Raw genomic sequence first — 14,699 nt, 5'->3', positions numbered from 1 at the left:
CTGAGAGCTTAATTTAACCCCTATAGTGGTTTAAATTTATTGCATTTTCTGCCATATTCGAAATGTAGTCAGATCTAGCCAGCTAAATCTAGCTAAATTTTCTACTTAATGACTTTTCACCAGGATGACAGTTGTAGATTAATGTTTATCTATGTCAAAAACAAGTCTTTTTTTAAAATCTAGGCCATGAAGAAACAGGATAAATGCCCAACAGCAACTTGCGTTCAAGTAGCACCTTCAATATAACAAAATATCCAAGGTACCTCATTGGCCTGTCACCAGGCAAAAATTGACAAAAGGGCAGGCAAGCTTTAAGGGATATATAAAGGAAGGGATCAAGGTTGATCAGTTGAAAGCTTGAGGAATGAGGGCAAAACCACACAATAATAGAATGAAGAAAATGAAAGATATAGATAGAACTAGTTTGAGGAGTTTTCTGAATTTGTGAAGAATATGGCCACATTAGGGTATGGTGCATGATTAGAATTTGAATCTTGCGGTAGTTGTTGGGCAGTAATCAATGTAGGAATGATGGAGTAACAGAGTCTGATGAGAGCTAAAATACAGTCACAGGTTTTTTACGAATTCACACTTATGGAGGATGCAGCTGGGAAGCCAACTGGGACAGAACAGACAGTCAGCTGTGAAGGTAACTAAAAACATGGATGAGGGTTTGAGCATTGGGGTGCAGACTGGTGATAGGACCATTGTGCAAGTTGTTGGTTTTGGTGACAGACAGAAGCTCAGCTCAAGTACATACAGGTAGTTGAGCCTATGAAAAATAAAGGCCCATTTCTAACACATCTTGAAAGACTTCCGCAAGTCCCAAAGCACTTTACAATAAATGTGGTACTCTTGAAATGTAATTGCTGCTGTAATTTTGGAAATATAGTCAAGTTAATCCCAAGAATGTGAACTGAAATCAGCAAGGAAGCAATGGCCAGGAACTGGAGTTTGAGGTGGGAGCTGTAGAAAATGGCTTATACTTTGTTGGAATAGGGCACCTTGTGCTTTGACTATTTCAAATATTTTCCTCAACCTTCAGTTCAAAATTTTCTTGCGCCACAAATTGCTGTAAGAGCATACGATACAACTACTGTTCAAGTCAATCTCCAAATCTAAGGTGACTTAAAATACAGAAGCCTCAAAAACTAGGGTAAACAAGAATCAATTTAGATACAAAAACAAAAAAAAGAGAAATACAAGCAGAAAGGAAAATCAAAACATTAATTAAATGTTAAATAATCTTAAAAATGTACAAAAATGAATGAATTACCTGAAAGAAGGACAGGTTGTGTTTTAAGCATTTTCCCTTCTGAGTTGGTGACACTGAGTAACTGCAGGAAAATAAGTTATGTTATTTACAGGTTCCTTTAATCATTAAATACCAGACATAATTTTAAGCACAATTTTAATTAATCTAATCGCAAATGCAGAAATTCCATGAAATTTGCAGATAATTTGCTGGCAAGCTTTTCCCTGAGATAAGTATCAGAGCAGTGCAAACAGTTTGGCAATTTATAGAACATACATAGAACAGTACAGCACAGAACAGGCCCTTCAGCCCACAATGTTGTGCCGACCATTGATCCTCATGTATGCACCCTCAAATTTCTGTGACCATATACATGTCCAGCAGTCTCTTAAATGACCCCAATGACCTTGCTTCCACAACTGCTGCTGGCAACGCATTCCATGCTCTCACAACTCTCTGCGTAAAGAACCTGCCTCTGACATCCCCTCTATACTTTCCACCAACCAGCTTAAAACTATGACCCCTCGTGCTAGCCATTTCTGCCCTGGGAGTTATGGCAGGGGACATGGCAAAATCACACAAGAAGTCTGGAGAGATCTAGCCTATGTTCAGAGGAACTCACTGCATCTTTTATGTATTCACAAACTGGCAGTGGTGAGTTGCCGATTAACAGGATTAAAGCTTGTTAAAAGCCTTATTAATTGTACAACTTGCCTCATTAATATTGAGCATCTAGTTTACCAGTCTCACTGAATAATCTAGACATCAAGAATTCTCAACATGAAAGTCAGAGCAGGTAACTCGCAACTTCAGCTTGCTGTTTGCTTGAAATGACCTCCACATTGAAGACAGGCATCAACACCTTTGGCATACTCTCTGGGCTCTAGTTACAGGCACTTGACATCCACGGGAATTGGTATATGACATGTACCAGCTGTGAGAACCCTCATGGTACATCTCTAATTCACTTACAGATGCTTCTGCAATGCATAATATAGTTCTTGCCCCGCATTGCCTTCTCTTTTTGCAATTTCCCCTCAGCCAGGAATACCAAACTCACAATACAAACAAAACAAAACAAGAAAATAACAGATGCATGTAAAACACGGGCACCAAAATGGTCTTGGGTGATTTTAATCTGATGAGCTGTTTTCCATATTACAGAATATCATTACTTAAGTCTAAATAATGGTATGTGCAATACATTCCTTGCATTTTCTCTGTGACTTCTATATGTATTTATTTAATAGGAATTTGATACAGTTAATACAATATTCTTCACATGCACAATTACCAAGTGTTGCAGCATTTACACAAACACAGCAATTTGACTAAAGGTTGGGTCCCTGAACAGATCTGACTCACCTGTTTCTGTGTTAAGATTAAGAAGAATGTTTCAACAGTTGACGCAGCAAGAAGCAAACTCTTCCCTCAATATCTTATTTACACAATAGCATTGCCAATACAACTTTGTGAAATACAAAATCTCAATTGTAATTGAATGTAGAAAAACAATGTTGTGCAAACATTATATAAGACAAATTGCAGAACTCACTAACGAATCCCTGGAGGAAGGAATTAAATTAAAATGTTCTATATGGTAAATGCCCTTCCTTCTATTGGAATATATGAATAGAATGCAGATGAAAGCAAGACTTTGGCAAATTACAAAATGGCAAGCTGTCACGTGATAGCATTACTCACGCCTGAGAACTAACTTCTACTTGACAGTGGACCAACACCAAATCACAAACTCTTAAGATGCAACTTGATATAACCTGCATGCATACATTCTGGGTTTGACTGAACAGTGGAGGCATTGTGTGTGTGTGTGTGTGTGTGTGTGTGTCTGTGTGTGGACATCAGTCATAGAGTCAGAGAGACAAGCATTTGGTCCGTACCCTGTATGCTACCAATTTTCAAGTGTTCACCGAAATAATTCCCAAATGTCCTAAGGATTCCCACCTCTACCATCCTCTTGAACTAAGGATCCTCGTGACCCTTCCTTGGCCCAAAACATTAACTCTGTTTTCTCCTCACAGATGCTGCCAGGCCTGCTGAGCTTACTCAGCAATTTTAATTTTTGTCTCTGACTTATAGCATCCGCAGTTCCTTCAGTTTTTAAACACTAAACGTATTTTTAAAAAAAACGTAAGAAAAGCACGTAGTGTGACAAATGCACAAAATATCAAAAAGGCCTTCCAGCACCTATCCATTAATGTCAGATTTCAACTACGCACTTTTTTTTTATTCACTTGTGGGAAATAAACATTGTTGGCTGGGCCAGCACTTATTGCCCATTCCCAGTAGCCCTTGAGAAGGTGATGGTGAGCCGCTTTCCTGAACCACTGCAGTGCATGGGCTGCAGGTTCATCCACTATGCCATTAGGGAGGAAATTGAAAGGGAAGGACAGTGAGTAATTCCAAGTGTGGAAGGTAAGTGGCTTGAAGGGGAAATTTCAGTTGGTGGTGTTCCCATGTATCTGCTATGCCTGGCCCTCTGGGAACTGGTCATAGGGTTGGAATATATTGTCTAAGGGTCTGAATTTCTGCAGTGTTTCTTGTAGGTAGTACTCAGTGCTGCTACTGAATGTCAGTGGTGGAGGGAGTGCATAATTGGGAATTAACATCTCAAGACTTGGCATCCATGAGGCACCATGGGCCATCAACAGCAGCAGAACTGTATGACAGCAAAATCTGTAACCTCATGGCTTGGTACATTCCACTCAAACATTATTATCAAGCCAGTGGATCAACACTGGTTCAATGAAGATTGCAGGAGGCCATGCCAGGAATAGCCCCATGCATGTCTATAAATGAGGGATCAACTTAATGAAGCTACCGAACAGAACTACCCATGAGCTAAATAGCATAGGCAGCAAATGATACACAAGGCTAAGCAATCCCACAACTAACAGCTAAGATCTAATCTCGCCAGTCATCAATGGTGGGGGACAATTAAACAATGAACTGGTGGAGGAGGATCCATAAATGTCCCCATCCTCAATGACGGAACAACATAACACAGATTTCCCAGGTCTCTTTGTGTAACAACACTTCCTAGCGCCCTACCATTAACTGTGAAATTCCTGCTCTGATTTGCAATGGCAAAATTTCTAAATTAAAATTCCATATACTACTTCTCTGTCCATTTGCACATCATATCAAGATCTTGTTATACTCTTAGATAACTTACACTGTCCACTATACCACCAAATCTAGTCTCATCTACAAACTTACTACCCATCACTCCCATGTTCTCATCCAAATTGTTAACAAAAATGACAAACAACAATGAAACCAATAGCCAACCTTGTGGAACTCCACTGGTCACAGGTCTTCATTCTGAATAACAATCTTCTACCATCACCCTCTGTCTGTGACTGTCAAACCAATTTTGAACCCAAGATAATAAAATGTGAGGCTGGACGAACACAGCAGGCCAAGCAGCATCTCAGGAGCACAAAAGCTGACGTTTCGGGCCTAGACCCTTCATCAGAGAGGGGGATGGGGGGAGGGAACTGGAATAAATAGGGAGAGAGGGGGAGGCGGACCGAAGATGGAGAGTAAAGAAGATAGGTGGAGAGAGTGTAGGTGGGGAGGTAGGGAGGGGATAGGTCAGTCCAGGGAAGACGGACAGGTCAAGGAGGTGGGATGAGGTTAGTAGGTAGCGGGGGGTGCGGCTTGGGGTGGGAGGAAGGGATGGGTGAGAGGAAGAACCGGTTGGGGAGGCAGAGACAGGTTGGACTGGTTTTGGGATGCAGTGGGTGGGGGGGAAGAGCTGGGCTGGTTGTGTGGTGCAGTGGGGGGAGGGGACGAACTGGGCTGGTTGAGGGATGCAGTAGGGGAAGGGGAGATTTTGAAACTGGTGAAGTCCACATTGATACCATATGGCTGCAGGGTTCCCAGGCGGAATATGAGTTGCTGTTCCTGCAACCTTCGGGTGGCATCATTGTGGCAGTGCAGGAGGCCCATGATGGACCTCATCCCACCTCCTTGACCTGTCCGTCTTCCCTGGACTGACCTATCCCCTCCCTACCTCCCCACCTATACTCTCTCCACCTATCTTCTTTACTCTCCATCTTCGGTCCGCCTCCCCCTCTCTCCCTATTTATTCCAGAACCCTCACCCCATCCCCCTCTCTGATGAAGGGTCCAGGCCCGAAACGTCAGCTTTTGTGCTCCTGAGATGCTGCTTGGCCTGTTGTGTTCATCCAGCCTCACATTTTATTATCTTGGAATTCTCCAGCATCTGCAGTTCCCATTATCTCTGATACTACTTCAAAATTGTTACATACTTTAGTTTTTATTGCAAACCAATGATTAACAGCATAACACAAGGGCAACCAAACACCCCGTACACAATCTCAATTACAGGTCCCTCTTATCTGACCTGACTACATCCAGTGAGACAATTATAAATTCACTAACAACTGATGCCATCCAATTCAACTCAAATACCCACCCTTCAATCTAACTAACCTCCCCAACCTGACGACTTCTCTTTGGCTTTGGAGTAGATTTAATTGTCTACAGTACACTGATCCGTGTGAATCATGCATATTTCTTCACTCAGGTTAGCAACTCCTTTACAGTAGGAAACTATTCCTATCTGGAAGAACAATGGGATTTCTGTTCAGAGGTATCATATACAAGCAGCTAGAACAAGTACGTTATGAATAGCTGGCACAAAAGAAGTTGTGAGATACCACAAGAATTTAGTTATTACCTTATAAAGGTAAGGCGTAATTTAACAATGTAGGTAGACTATATTGTGATAAGGTAGTATAAAGAGTATGGGTGTGTGGAATCATTTACCTGGATAAGGATAACAACATGGAATACTGGAACAGTACAAGCATTATCCTATGTTTTTGGTCATTGGAATTGGGATACTGCTTCCAATATTCTAGCATGTGATAAATGAGGATAAAAGTGCTTATCTCTATGATTGCCATGAAAATCAAATGAAATCTCACTTTCATGGGTGAGTACAAATAGAATGGATTAATAATTCAACTATTACATTCAACAGTGGAACACAATTTGTAAACAGATTAGCTATCACAACTTACAACAAATCAATGAAAACTGTTAGATATAGGTCAAAATATTAGAGAAATAAATGATTTGGAACAGTTTGAATTTAAAGAAGATAAAATCATGACCGTCCAATATCAAGTGTAATGGGGGATCTGGAGAGACATTGCCAGAACGTGAATGAAATTCTAAGAATTCATAGATAACATAAAATTACCCAGAACATAAAAATGCCTCTCTGAAGCTGCTGAAAATGATGTCAACTCAACATGTTTCACAATTGAAGCATTGGTGTAAAAAATCAGGGTCAAGTGTCAAGTTAGGTACCTTAGGTACTTGGTTCGAGGGGGTAGGATTACTTGGGTAGCCCCAGATTTGTCCTTGTGCTTAACTGGGATCAGGTGAATCCCTGGAGGTGTATAGGGGGAGTAGGGAAACAATTAAGAGGGAAATCAAGAGGACAAAAGTGGACATGAGATAGTTTCGGCAAATAAGGTTAAGGATAATCTGAAGAGGTTCGACAAATATATCAAGGGCAAAAAAGTAACAAGGAAGGAAATAGGGCCCCTTAAACATCAACAGAACCATAAAGGTGTGGAGCCAAAGAAAATGGGGGAGAAACTAAATAAATATTTCATATCACTATTTATTGTGGAGAAAGATGTGGAAACTTGAGAACTTAGGGAAATAAATAGCGATGTCTTGAAAAGAGTCCATTTTGCAGAAAGGAGGTGCTCAAGGGCTTAAAATGTTTTAAAGTAGATGAATCCCCAAGAGCTGATCAGGTGTTTTCCAGAACATTGTAGGAAGTTAGGGAAGCCATGGTGTCCCTTGCTGAAATATTTGTGGCATCAGTAGCCATGGGTGGGGTAACAGAAAACTGAAGGCTGGACAGTGTTGTGCCATTATTTAAGAAAGGCTGGAAGGAAAAGCTAAGGAACCATAGACTGATCAGCCTTACATCAGTGGTTGGCAAATTGTTGGAGAGGATTCTGAAGGATTGGATTTACATGTATTTGGATAGGTAAGGGCTGATGAGGTATAGTCAGTATGGCTTTGTATGTGGAAAACTGCTTCTCACAAACTTGATTTAGGTTTTTGAAGAGGTGATGAAGAAGATAGATGAAGGCAGAGCAGTGGACATTGTTTTAATTGATTTTAATTTGGCTTCCACATAGGAGACTGACTAGTAAAGTTAGATCACATGGTATCGAGGGATAGCTAGCTAAATGGATACAATTTTTGTTTCTATTCATCTGTGGGATGTAGGCATCGCTGGCTGGCCAGCATTTATTGCCCAACTCTAGCTGGCCTTGAGAAGGTGGTGGTGAGCTGCCTACTTGCACCATTGTAGTTCACTTGCTGTGGTTTGACCCACAATGCTATTAGGGAGAGACTTCCAGCATTTTGACCCAGAAAAAGTGAAGGAACAGTGAAATATTTCCAAGTCAGGATGCTGAGTAGCTTTGAGGGGAACTTGAAGGTGGTCGTGTTCCCATGTATCTGCTGTCTTGTCCTTCTAGATGGAAATGGTTGTGGGTTTGGAAGGTGCTGTCTGAGGACTTTGGTCAATTTCTGCAGTGCATCTTGTAGATAGAAGCAGCAGCATGTACTGAGTGTCGTGGTAGAGGGGCCGGATGCTTGTGGGTGGAGTGCCAATCCAGCGGGCTGCTTTGTTCTGGATGGTATTAAGCTTCTTGAGTTTTGTTGGAGCTGCACTCATCTTGCAAGTGGGGAGTGTTCCATCACACTCCTGACTTGTGCCTTGTAGTTGGTGGATAGGCTTTGAGGAGTCAGGAGTTGAGTTACTAGTTGCAGTATTCTGAGTTTCTGACCTGCTCTTGTAGCCAATGTGTTTATGTGCTGAGTCCAGCTGAGTTTCTGATCAATGATAACCCACAGTATGTTGATAGCAGGGGATTCAGTGATGGTAACACCGTTGAATGCCAAAGAGCGGTGGTTAGATTGTTCTTATTGGTGATGGTCATAGCCTGGCATTTGTGTGGCATAAATGTTACTTGCCACTTGTCAGCCCAAGCCTGGATATTGTCCAGATCTTGTTGCATTTGAACATGGACTGCTTCAGTATCTGAGGAATCGTGAATAATTCATTCCTGCAGGAGCAGCCCCAGTTTTCTTCTGCATTGCAAGAATTCTGTCCTCATAATCCTCTTTACTCAGAGAGTGGTCAAGGTGTGGAATGCACTGCTGGAGACAGTAGTGGAGTCGGCCTCATTAGGGGCATTAAAATGACTATTAGGTAGGCGTATGGATGATAGTAGAAGGTAGGGCTAGAGGTTAGGTTGTCCTTAGGTTTAGGGTAAAAGTTCGGCACAACATCGTGGGCCAAAAGGCCTGTACTGTGCTGTACTGTTCTATGTTCTAATAATGCTGAACATTGTGTAATCATCCCTACTTCTGACCTTATGATAGAGGGAAGGTCATTGATGAAGCAACTGAAAATGGTTGGACTGAGGACACTACCATTAGGAACTACTGCAGAGATGTCCTGGTACTGAGATGATTGAACTTCAACAACACTGACCATTTTCCTATGTGTCAGGTATGACTCCAACCACCAAAGAGTTTGCCCTGATACCCATTGAGTCCAGTTTTGCGAGGCATTCTTGATGCCACAATCAGTTGAGTGTTGCCTTGATGTCAAGGGCTGTCACTATCACCTCCCCACTGGAATTCAGCTCTTTACTCTGCGTTTGAACCAAGGCTGTAATGAGGTCAGGAGTTGAGTGGAGAGATAATGGGAACTGCAGATGCTGGAGACGTTTCGGGCCTAGACGCTTCATCAGAAAAGAGGGATGGGGAGAGGGCTCTGAAATAAATAGGGAGGGAGGGGGAGGTGGATCGAAGATGGGTCAGTGGGACAGAGATCCCTTGAGGTTGATCCGGAGGGAGGAGCATCCCTGGAAGAGGCTTCGCAGTGAGGTTAAAATTGTGTTCAGAAATAATGGGAACTGCAGATGCTGGAGAATCTGACATAACAAAGTGTGGAGCTGGATGAACACAGCAGGCCAAGCAGCATCTTAGGAGCACAAAAGCTGAGATTTCAGGCCTAGGCCCTTCATCAGAAAAAGGGGATGAGGAGAGGGATCCCCTCCCTCTGGACCAACCTCAGGGGATCTCTCTCCCACTGATTCATCTTTGATCCACCTCCCCCTCTCTCCCTATTTATTTCAGAACCCTCTCCCCATCCCCTTTTCTGATGAAGGGTCTGGGCCCGAAACGTCAGCTTTTGTGCTCCTAAGATGCTGCTTGGCCTGCTGTGTTCATCCAATTCCACACTTTGTTATCTCAGGAGTTGAGTGGCCCTGGCAAAACCCAAACTGGGTATCACTGAGCAGGTTATAGCTGAGCAGGTGCTGCTTGATAGCACTGTTGATGAGACCTTCCATCACTTTACTGATGATCGACAGTAGACTGGCAGGGCAGTAATTGGCTGGGTTGGATTTGTCCTGCTTTTTATGTACAGGATGTAATTGAACAATTATCCACATTATCATGTAAATGTCAGTATTATAACTGCACTGGAACAGCTTGGCGAAGGGAGCAGCAACTTCTGGAGCACAAGTCTTCAGTACTATTGCCAGAATGCTGTCAGGGCCCATAGACTTTGCATTATCTAGTGTCTCCAACTGTTTCTTGATATCACATGGAGTGAATTGAATTGGCTGAAGACTGGTATCTGTAATGGTGGGGACTACTGCAGGAGGCCAAGATGGATCATCCACTTGGCACTCCTGGCTGAAGATTGCTGCAACAGCTTCAACCTTAGCTTTTATAATAGTGTGATGGACTCTTCCATCATTGATGATGAGGATATTTGTGGAGCCTCCTCTTCCAATGAATTGCTTAGTTGTCCACCACCATTTGCAACTGAATGTGGCAAGGCTGCAGAGCTTGGATCTGATCCGTTGGCTGTGGGATCACTTAGCTCTGTCTGTCACTTGCTGCTTATGCTGTTAGGCATGTAAGTAGTCCTGTTTGGTGTCTTCACCAGGTTGGCACTTCATCTTCATGTTTGCCTGATGCTTCTCCTGCCATGCCCTCCTGCACTCTGCATTGAACCAGGGTTGATCCCATGGAAAATAAAATGGAACATACAAAGCAATAAGACAATTGATTAGGGCTACATAGAAGAAATTAAGTAAAACAAATTAACTATATATGAATGGAAGACAGTAGGAGTAGGTTAATCAAGTCAAATCATGTGACACAAAGGTAAACAGGCTGAGGGCCATAATGGCACAATGTAATGGATTATGTGGTATTAGATGGTACTGGAACAATGGTAGCACAGTGTGATTAGGATAGTACCATCATGTGACATGTAATCTCAAATATCGAAGGCCACGATGACCTACTGTAATAGATTAGGTGCGGTGCGGCAGACCATTGCGGCAGAAAACAATCATAGTCTATTAAGTCGAGAAATCTTTGTAGCGGAGATAATTCAGAAGACGAATACCTTAGAGAGATAACACTAATTAACACAATTGGTTATGCTGATAACCCGAGAAAGAGCATGATAACTGAAAAGGTATAAAAGATAACAAGCCCCGAGGATCGGGGGGCGATCGGGAAACCATTTTCTGATTGTCACAGCTTTTGTTTGCAAATAAAAGTTTAACTTCTTGAAGACTTCTCTACCTCTCCTGGTGATTCTCCATGACAATCCCAAGGCACCTCCTCCATGACAACACTCAACACTAAAGCCCCCCAAAAGATGTATCTTCAGCCCCCACTACACTCCCTGTACATCTACAACTGTGTTGTTAAATTCCAAATGAATGCAATCTACAAGTTCACTGATGACATCATCATTGTGGGATGGATCTAACAATGTCAAAATACAGAAGGGAGATGGCTTGGTGATGTAGTGCAATGAAAACAATCTGTCTCTCAACATTGGCAAAACTAAAGAACTGATCATTGATTTCAGGAAGAAAGGAGGAGAACAATTGAGGTTGAGAGGGTGAATAGGATCAAGTTTCTCAGAGTGACGATAACTGACAAACTGTCTTGGACTTCCCACGTAGATGTGACAGTCAAGAAGGTAGAACATTGCCTCTTCTTCCTCTGGCAGTTCAGGTAATTTAGCAGGTCCATAAGGTCCCTCACCAACTTCTACAGATACACCATTGAAAGCATACTGTCCGGGTGCATAATGGCCTGGTATGGCAACTGCTCTGCCCAGGGCCATAAGAAACTACAGAAGGTGGTGTGCACAGCCCAGACCATTGCAGAAGCCAATGTTCCATCTAGGGACTCCATTTACATGGCTCACTGCTTCAGAAAGGCTGCCAATATCATCAAAGACCCATCGCGTCCTGGTAATGATCTCCTACAACCTCTTCAGTCAGGCAGAAGATACAGAAGCCTGGAGGAACAGCTTCTTCCTGGCCATTATCAGACTGATGAATGGACTCACTAGCCTCAAATAGTGCTGATCTTGCTAACGTTGATCTCATCTAGTGCATGCCCTGTGCAATGTAACCTGTAGGCCTCTGTCTAAGTCATTTTGATCTGCACATCCTTTGCTTACTATGATCTGCGTGTACTGCTTATAAGAAAAGTTTTTCATTGCATTTCAGTACAGGTGACAATAAGCTAATCAATCAAACAATCAATTGATGGTAATGGTGGAGTGGGGAATATACCAGGCCATGAGGTTACAGATTTTGCTGGAGTACAATTCTGCTGCTGTTGATGGCCCACAGCACCTCTTGCATGCCCAGTTTTGAGTTGCTAGATCTGTGTGAAGTCTTGGCTTGACAGTCATAGATGGTGGTAGAGTATTGTTATTCAGGCCTGTGTGATGAGAGGTGTTCCACAGGGGTCAGTATTGGGTCCACTTTTTTGCTTGTCATTTATGCAAATAATTTGAATGAGAATATAGGCGGTATGGTTCGTAAGTTTGCCGATAACACCTAAGTTGGTGATATAGTCGACAGTGGAAAAGGTTAACTAAAACTGCAGCAAGATCTTGATCAGATGTGTTAATGGGCAGAGGAATGGTATATGGAGTTTAACTTGGAAAAATATGAGATGTAACACAGTGTGGAGCTGGAGGAACACAGCAGGCCAGGCAGCATCAGAGGAGCAGGAAAGTTGATGTTTTAGTTCGGGACTTTTCTTCAGCAATGGGGAAGGGGAAGGGAACTCAGAAATAAATAGAGAGAGTAGGGGTGGGCTGGGCAAGATAGGTGGGATAGTGATAGGTAGAACTGCAGATGCTGGAGTCAGAGTTAACACGCTGTGGAGCTGCAGAACTGCAAATGTCTTAAAATATGAGGTGTTGCATTTTGGTTAGACAAGCCAAGACAGGAATTACATAGTTAATGGTAGGCACAGTAGGGCCACCTCCTTGGTCCTTTGTCCTTTTGCAGTCGTCTTTTTCATTATTGTAGATACAACACATTTTACATGACAAAAAGAACTACATAACATAAGAACAGTATAATAACAAATATTACAAGTCCCTGGACAATGGACATGTTAGGTCATAAACATGTTCTGAGGAAGGGTCACTGGACCCGAAACGTTAACTCTGTTTTCTCCTTCACAGATGCTGCTAGACCTGCTGAGCTTTTCCAGCAACTTTGTTTTTGTTCCTGATTTACAGCATCTGCAGTTCTTTTGGTTTACGTGAAGTATTGGAATGTCGCTTTGCACCAAAGTCACTGATGATTGCGGAGTGTTTCTGCTTCTATATAAGAGAGGGGAGTCCATCAACCAATTCTTAGCCACCCTAAAGAGATTAATGGAACATTGTGAATTCAGAGGGTTCCTCAGAGATATCTTTGCGTTAGCGTGTGGCCTCCAGCATGAAGCCATTCAGTGGAAGTGACTAACGGAGAGACCTGGATGTCAAGTTCAAAATTGCTAGCTCAATAGAGATGTCAGCCAATGAAGCAACTCAGTTTGGTATCAGTGCCCGGCTGCATAAAGTAGCTGCCATTCAGTCGAGTTATACAGCCAATGTGGCAGGTTTGGCCACAAGGAGTCCACATGTTGGACTGAAGACTGCCAAGATGTAAGCAAGTGAGCCACATTGCCCGAAATTGCCAGCTACAACCCAAACAAGAGAACAGGAGTCAAGAGGACAAGACATAAGATGCATTCAGCATCCAGGAAGGAGAGAGGGACTCACCTGGCTCTGCGGGAGAAGCTGAAGGGTCAGAATCACCAGCATTAAGCATTCCATCAGTATGGGGTGAAGCTGATTGTTTCTGGGTTCTTCCCACCTGAGAGGGGAAGATAGTTAAGATGCAAGTAGTCCAGGCACAGTCGCACCCTAATTCCTGGAACAGTCCATGTTCAGTTCAATCAGCAGAGACTCCCAGGAAGTAGTCGCTGTAGGAGCCTTGATTGTGCTTCTAACATTTAAACAGTGCCCCTTTCCTTTGGATTCAGCCACAAAACAAAGTATCTGTTCTTTGTCCAATTTGTCGAAACCATTGAGGACCTTACATACTTCAATCAAAATATCCTTCCCCTTTCTGATCTCCTATGGAAACAAGCCCAGTCATAAACCAAAGAATTTTAATGTTGTGTGGCTGTTTCTGCTATGAGGCAATCTAGAATGAGAGATCATTGTTTGAGACTAAGGGGAAGCAGATTTAAAACTGAGATGAGGAGGAAATGCTTCTCTCAAAGAGTTGTGAATCTCTGATATTCAGTACCACAGAGTGCATTGGACACTAGGACATGGAGTACATTTAACGAGAAGATTGCTGGATTTTTAATTGGTAATGTTTGACAGGCTATGCAGTGTAGGCAGAAACATGGAGTTGAAGCTGAGATGAGATCAGCCATGACTGTTTTAAATGGCAGAGCAATCGTGAGGAGCTAAATTGCCGTCTCCTATTCCTAGTTCTTGTGTTCTTATGTTAGAGCATTCATTTCAAATATCAAAATAAGAGAGCTCCTTTGAAAAGCAACCTTCTTTAAATAAGGACACCAAAACTGCACAGCATTCAGTCAAGGGAGGGGTCTCCCCAAGAGATGGTTTAACTGAAACATAGCATCCTTACTTTTATGTTCAATTACTTTCAAAATAAAGGATAGCACTACAGTAGTTTTCTTAAAAACTTGCTCGACCTGTACAGTCACATTTTGTTCCTGGAATATCTAGATTTCTCTGCACATTCAAATTCTGCAGTTGCAGGATCTGCAGGATTTTTGTCCATTCAATCAATCTTATCTCCATCAGTCTGCAACCTCCTTATGTTCTCTTCACCACATAATTTCCTACCTTTGTGTCATCTTCAGGTTTAGTAACCATACCTTTGTTTCCATTTTCTAACTTATTGATATAGATTGTAAAATGTTTATACCCAATGCGGACACCTGCGGAAATCCAGTTGACACATATCAATCAGAAAAAG

At 42.4% G+C, this 14,699-nt stretch overlaps 1 protein-coding gene across 5 annotated transcripts in view; it reads right to left on the bottom strand.

Annotated features, from left to right (window-relative positions):
- Positions 1–14,699, bottom strand: part of LOC125450669 (uncharacterized) — a 137,554-nt gene extending 122,855 nt beyond the window's left edge. For 2 of the 5 annotated variants that reach the window (XM_048526710.2, XM_059644771.1), the window contains exons 1-2: positions 13,463–13,531; positions 1,277–1,337 (exon numbers count right to left, since the gene is read on the bottom strand). In XM_048526710.2, the coding sequence (XP_048382667.1) occupies positions 1,277–1,337; positions 13,463–13,516 (115 nt within the window). In that variant the 5' untranslated portion in view covers positions 13,517–13,531. Of the gene's footprint in view, positions 1–1,276; positions 1,338–2,549; positions 2,603–13,462; positions 13,532–14,566; positions 14,612–14,648 lie in introns of those variants that run through there. The other 3 variants (XM_048526711.2, XM_048526712.2, XM_048526714.2) reach the window with 3 other exon arrangements.

Source organism: Stegostoma tigrinum, chromosome 3, assembly GCF_030684315.1.
Source record: "Stegostoma tigrinum isolate sSteTig4 chromosome 3, sSteTig4.hap1, whole genome shotgun sequence".
In the NCBI taxonomy this organism is placed as follows: Eukaryota; Metazoa; Chordata; class Chondrichthyes; order Orectolobiformes; family Stegostomatidae; genus Stegostoma; species Stegostoma tigrinum.
This window is presented reverse-complemented; position numbering and strand designations above follow the sequence as displayed.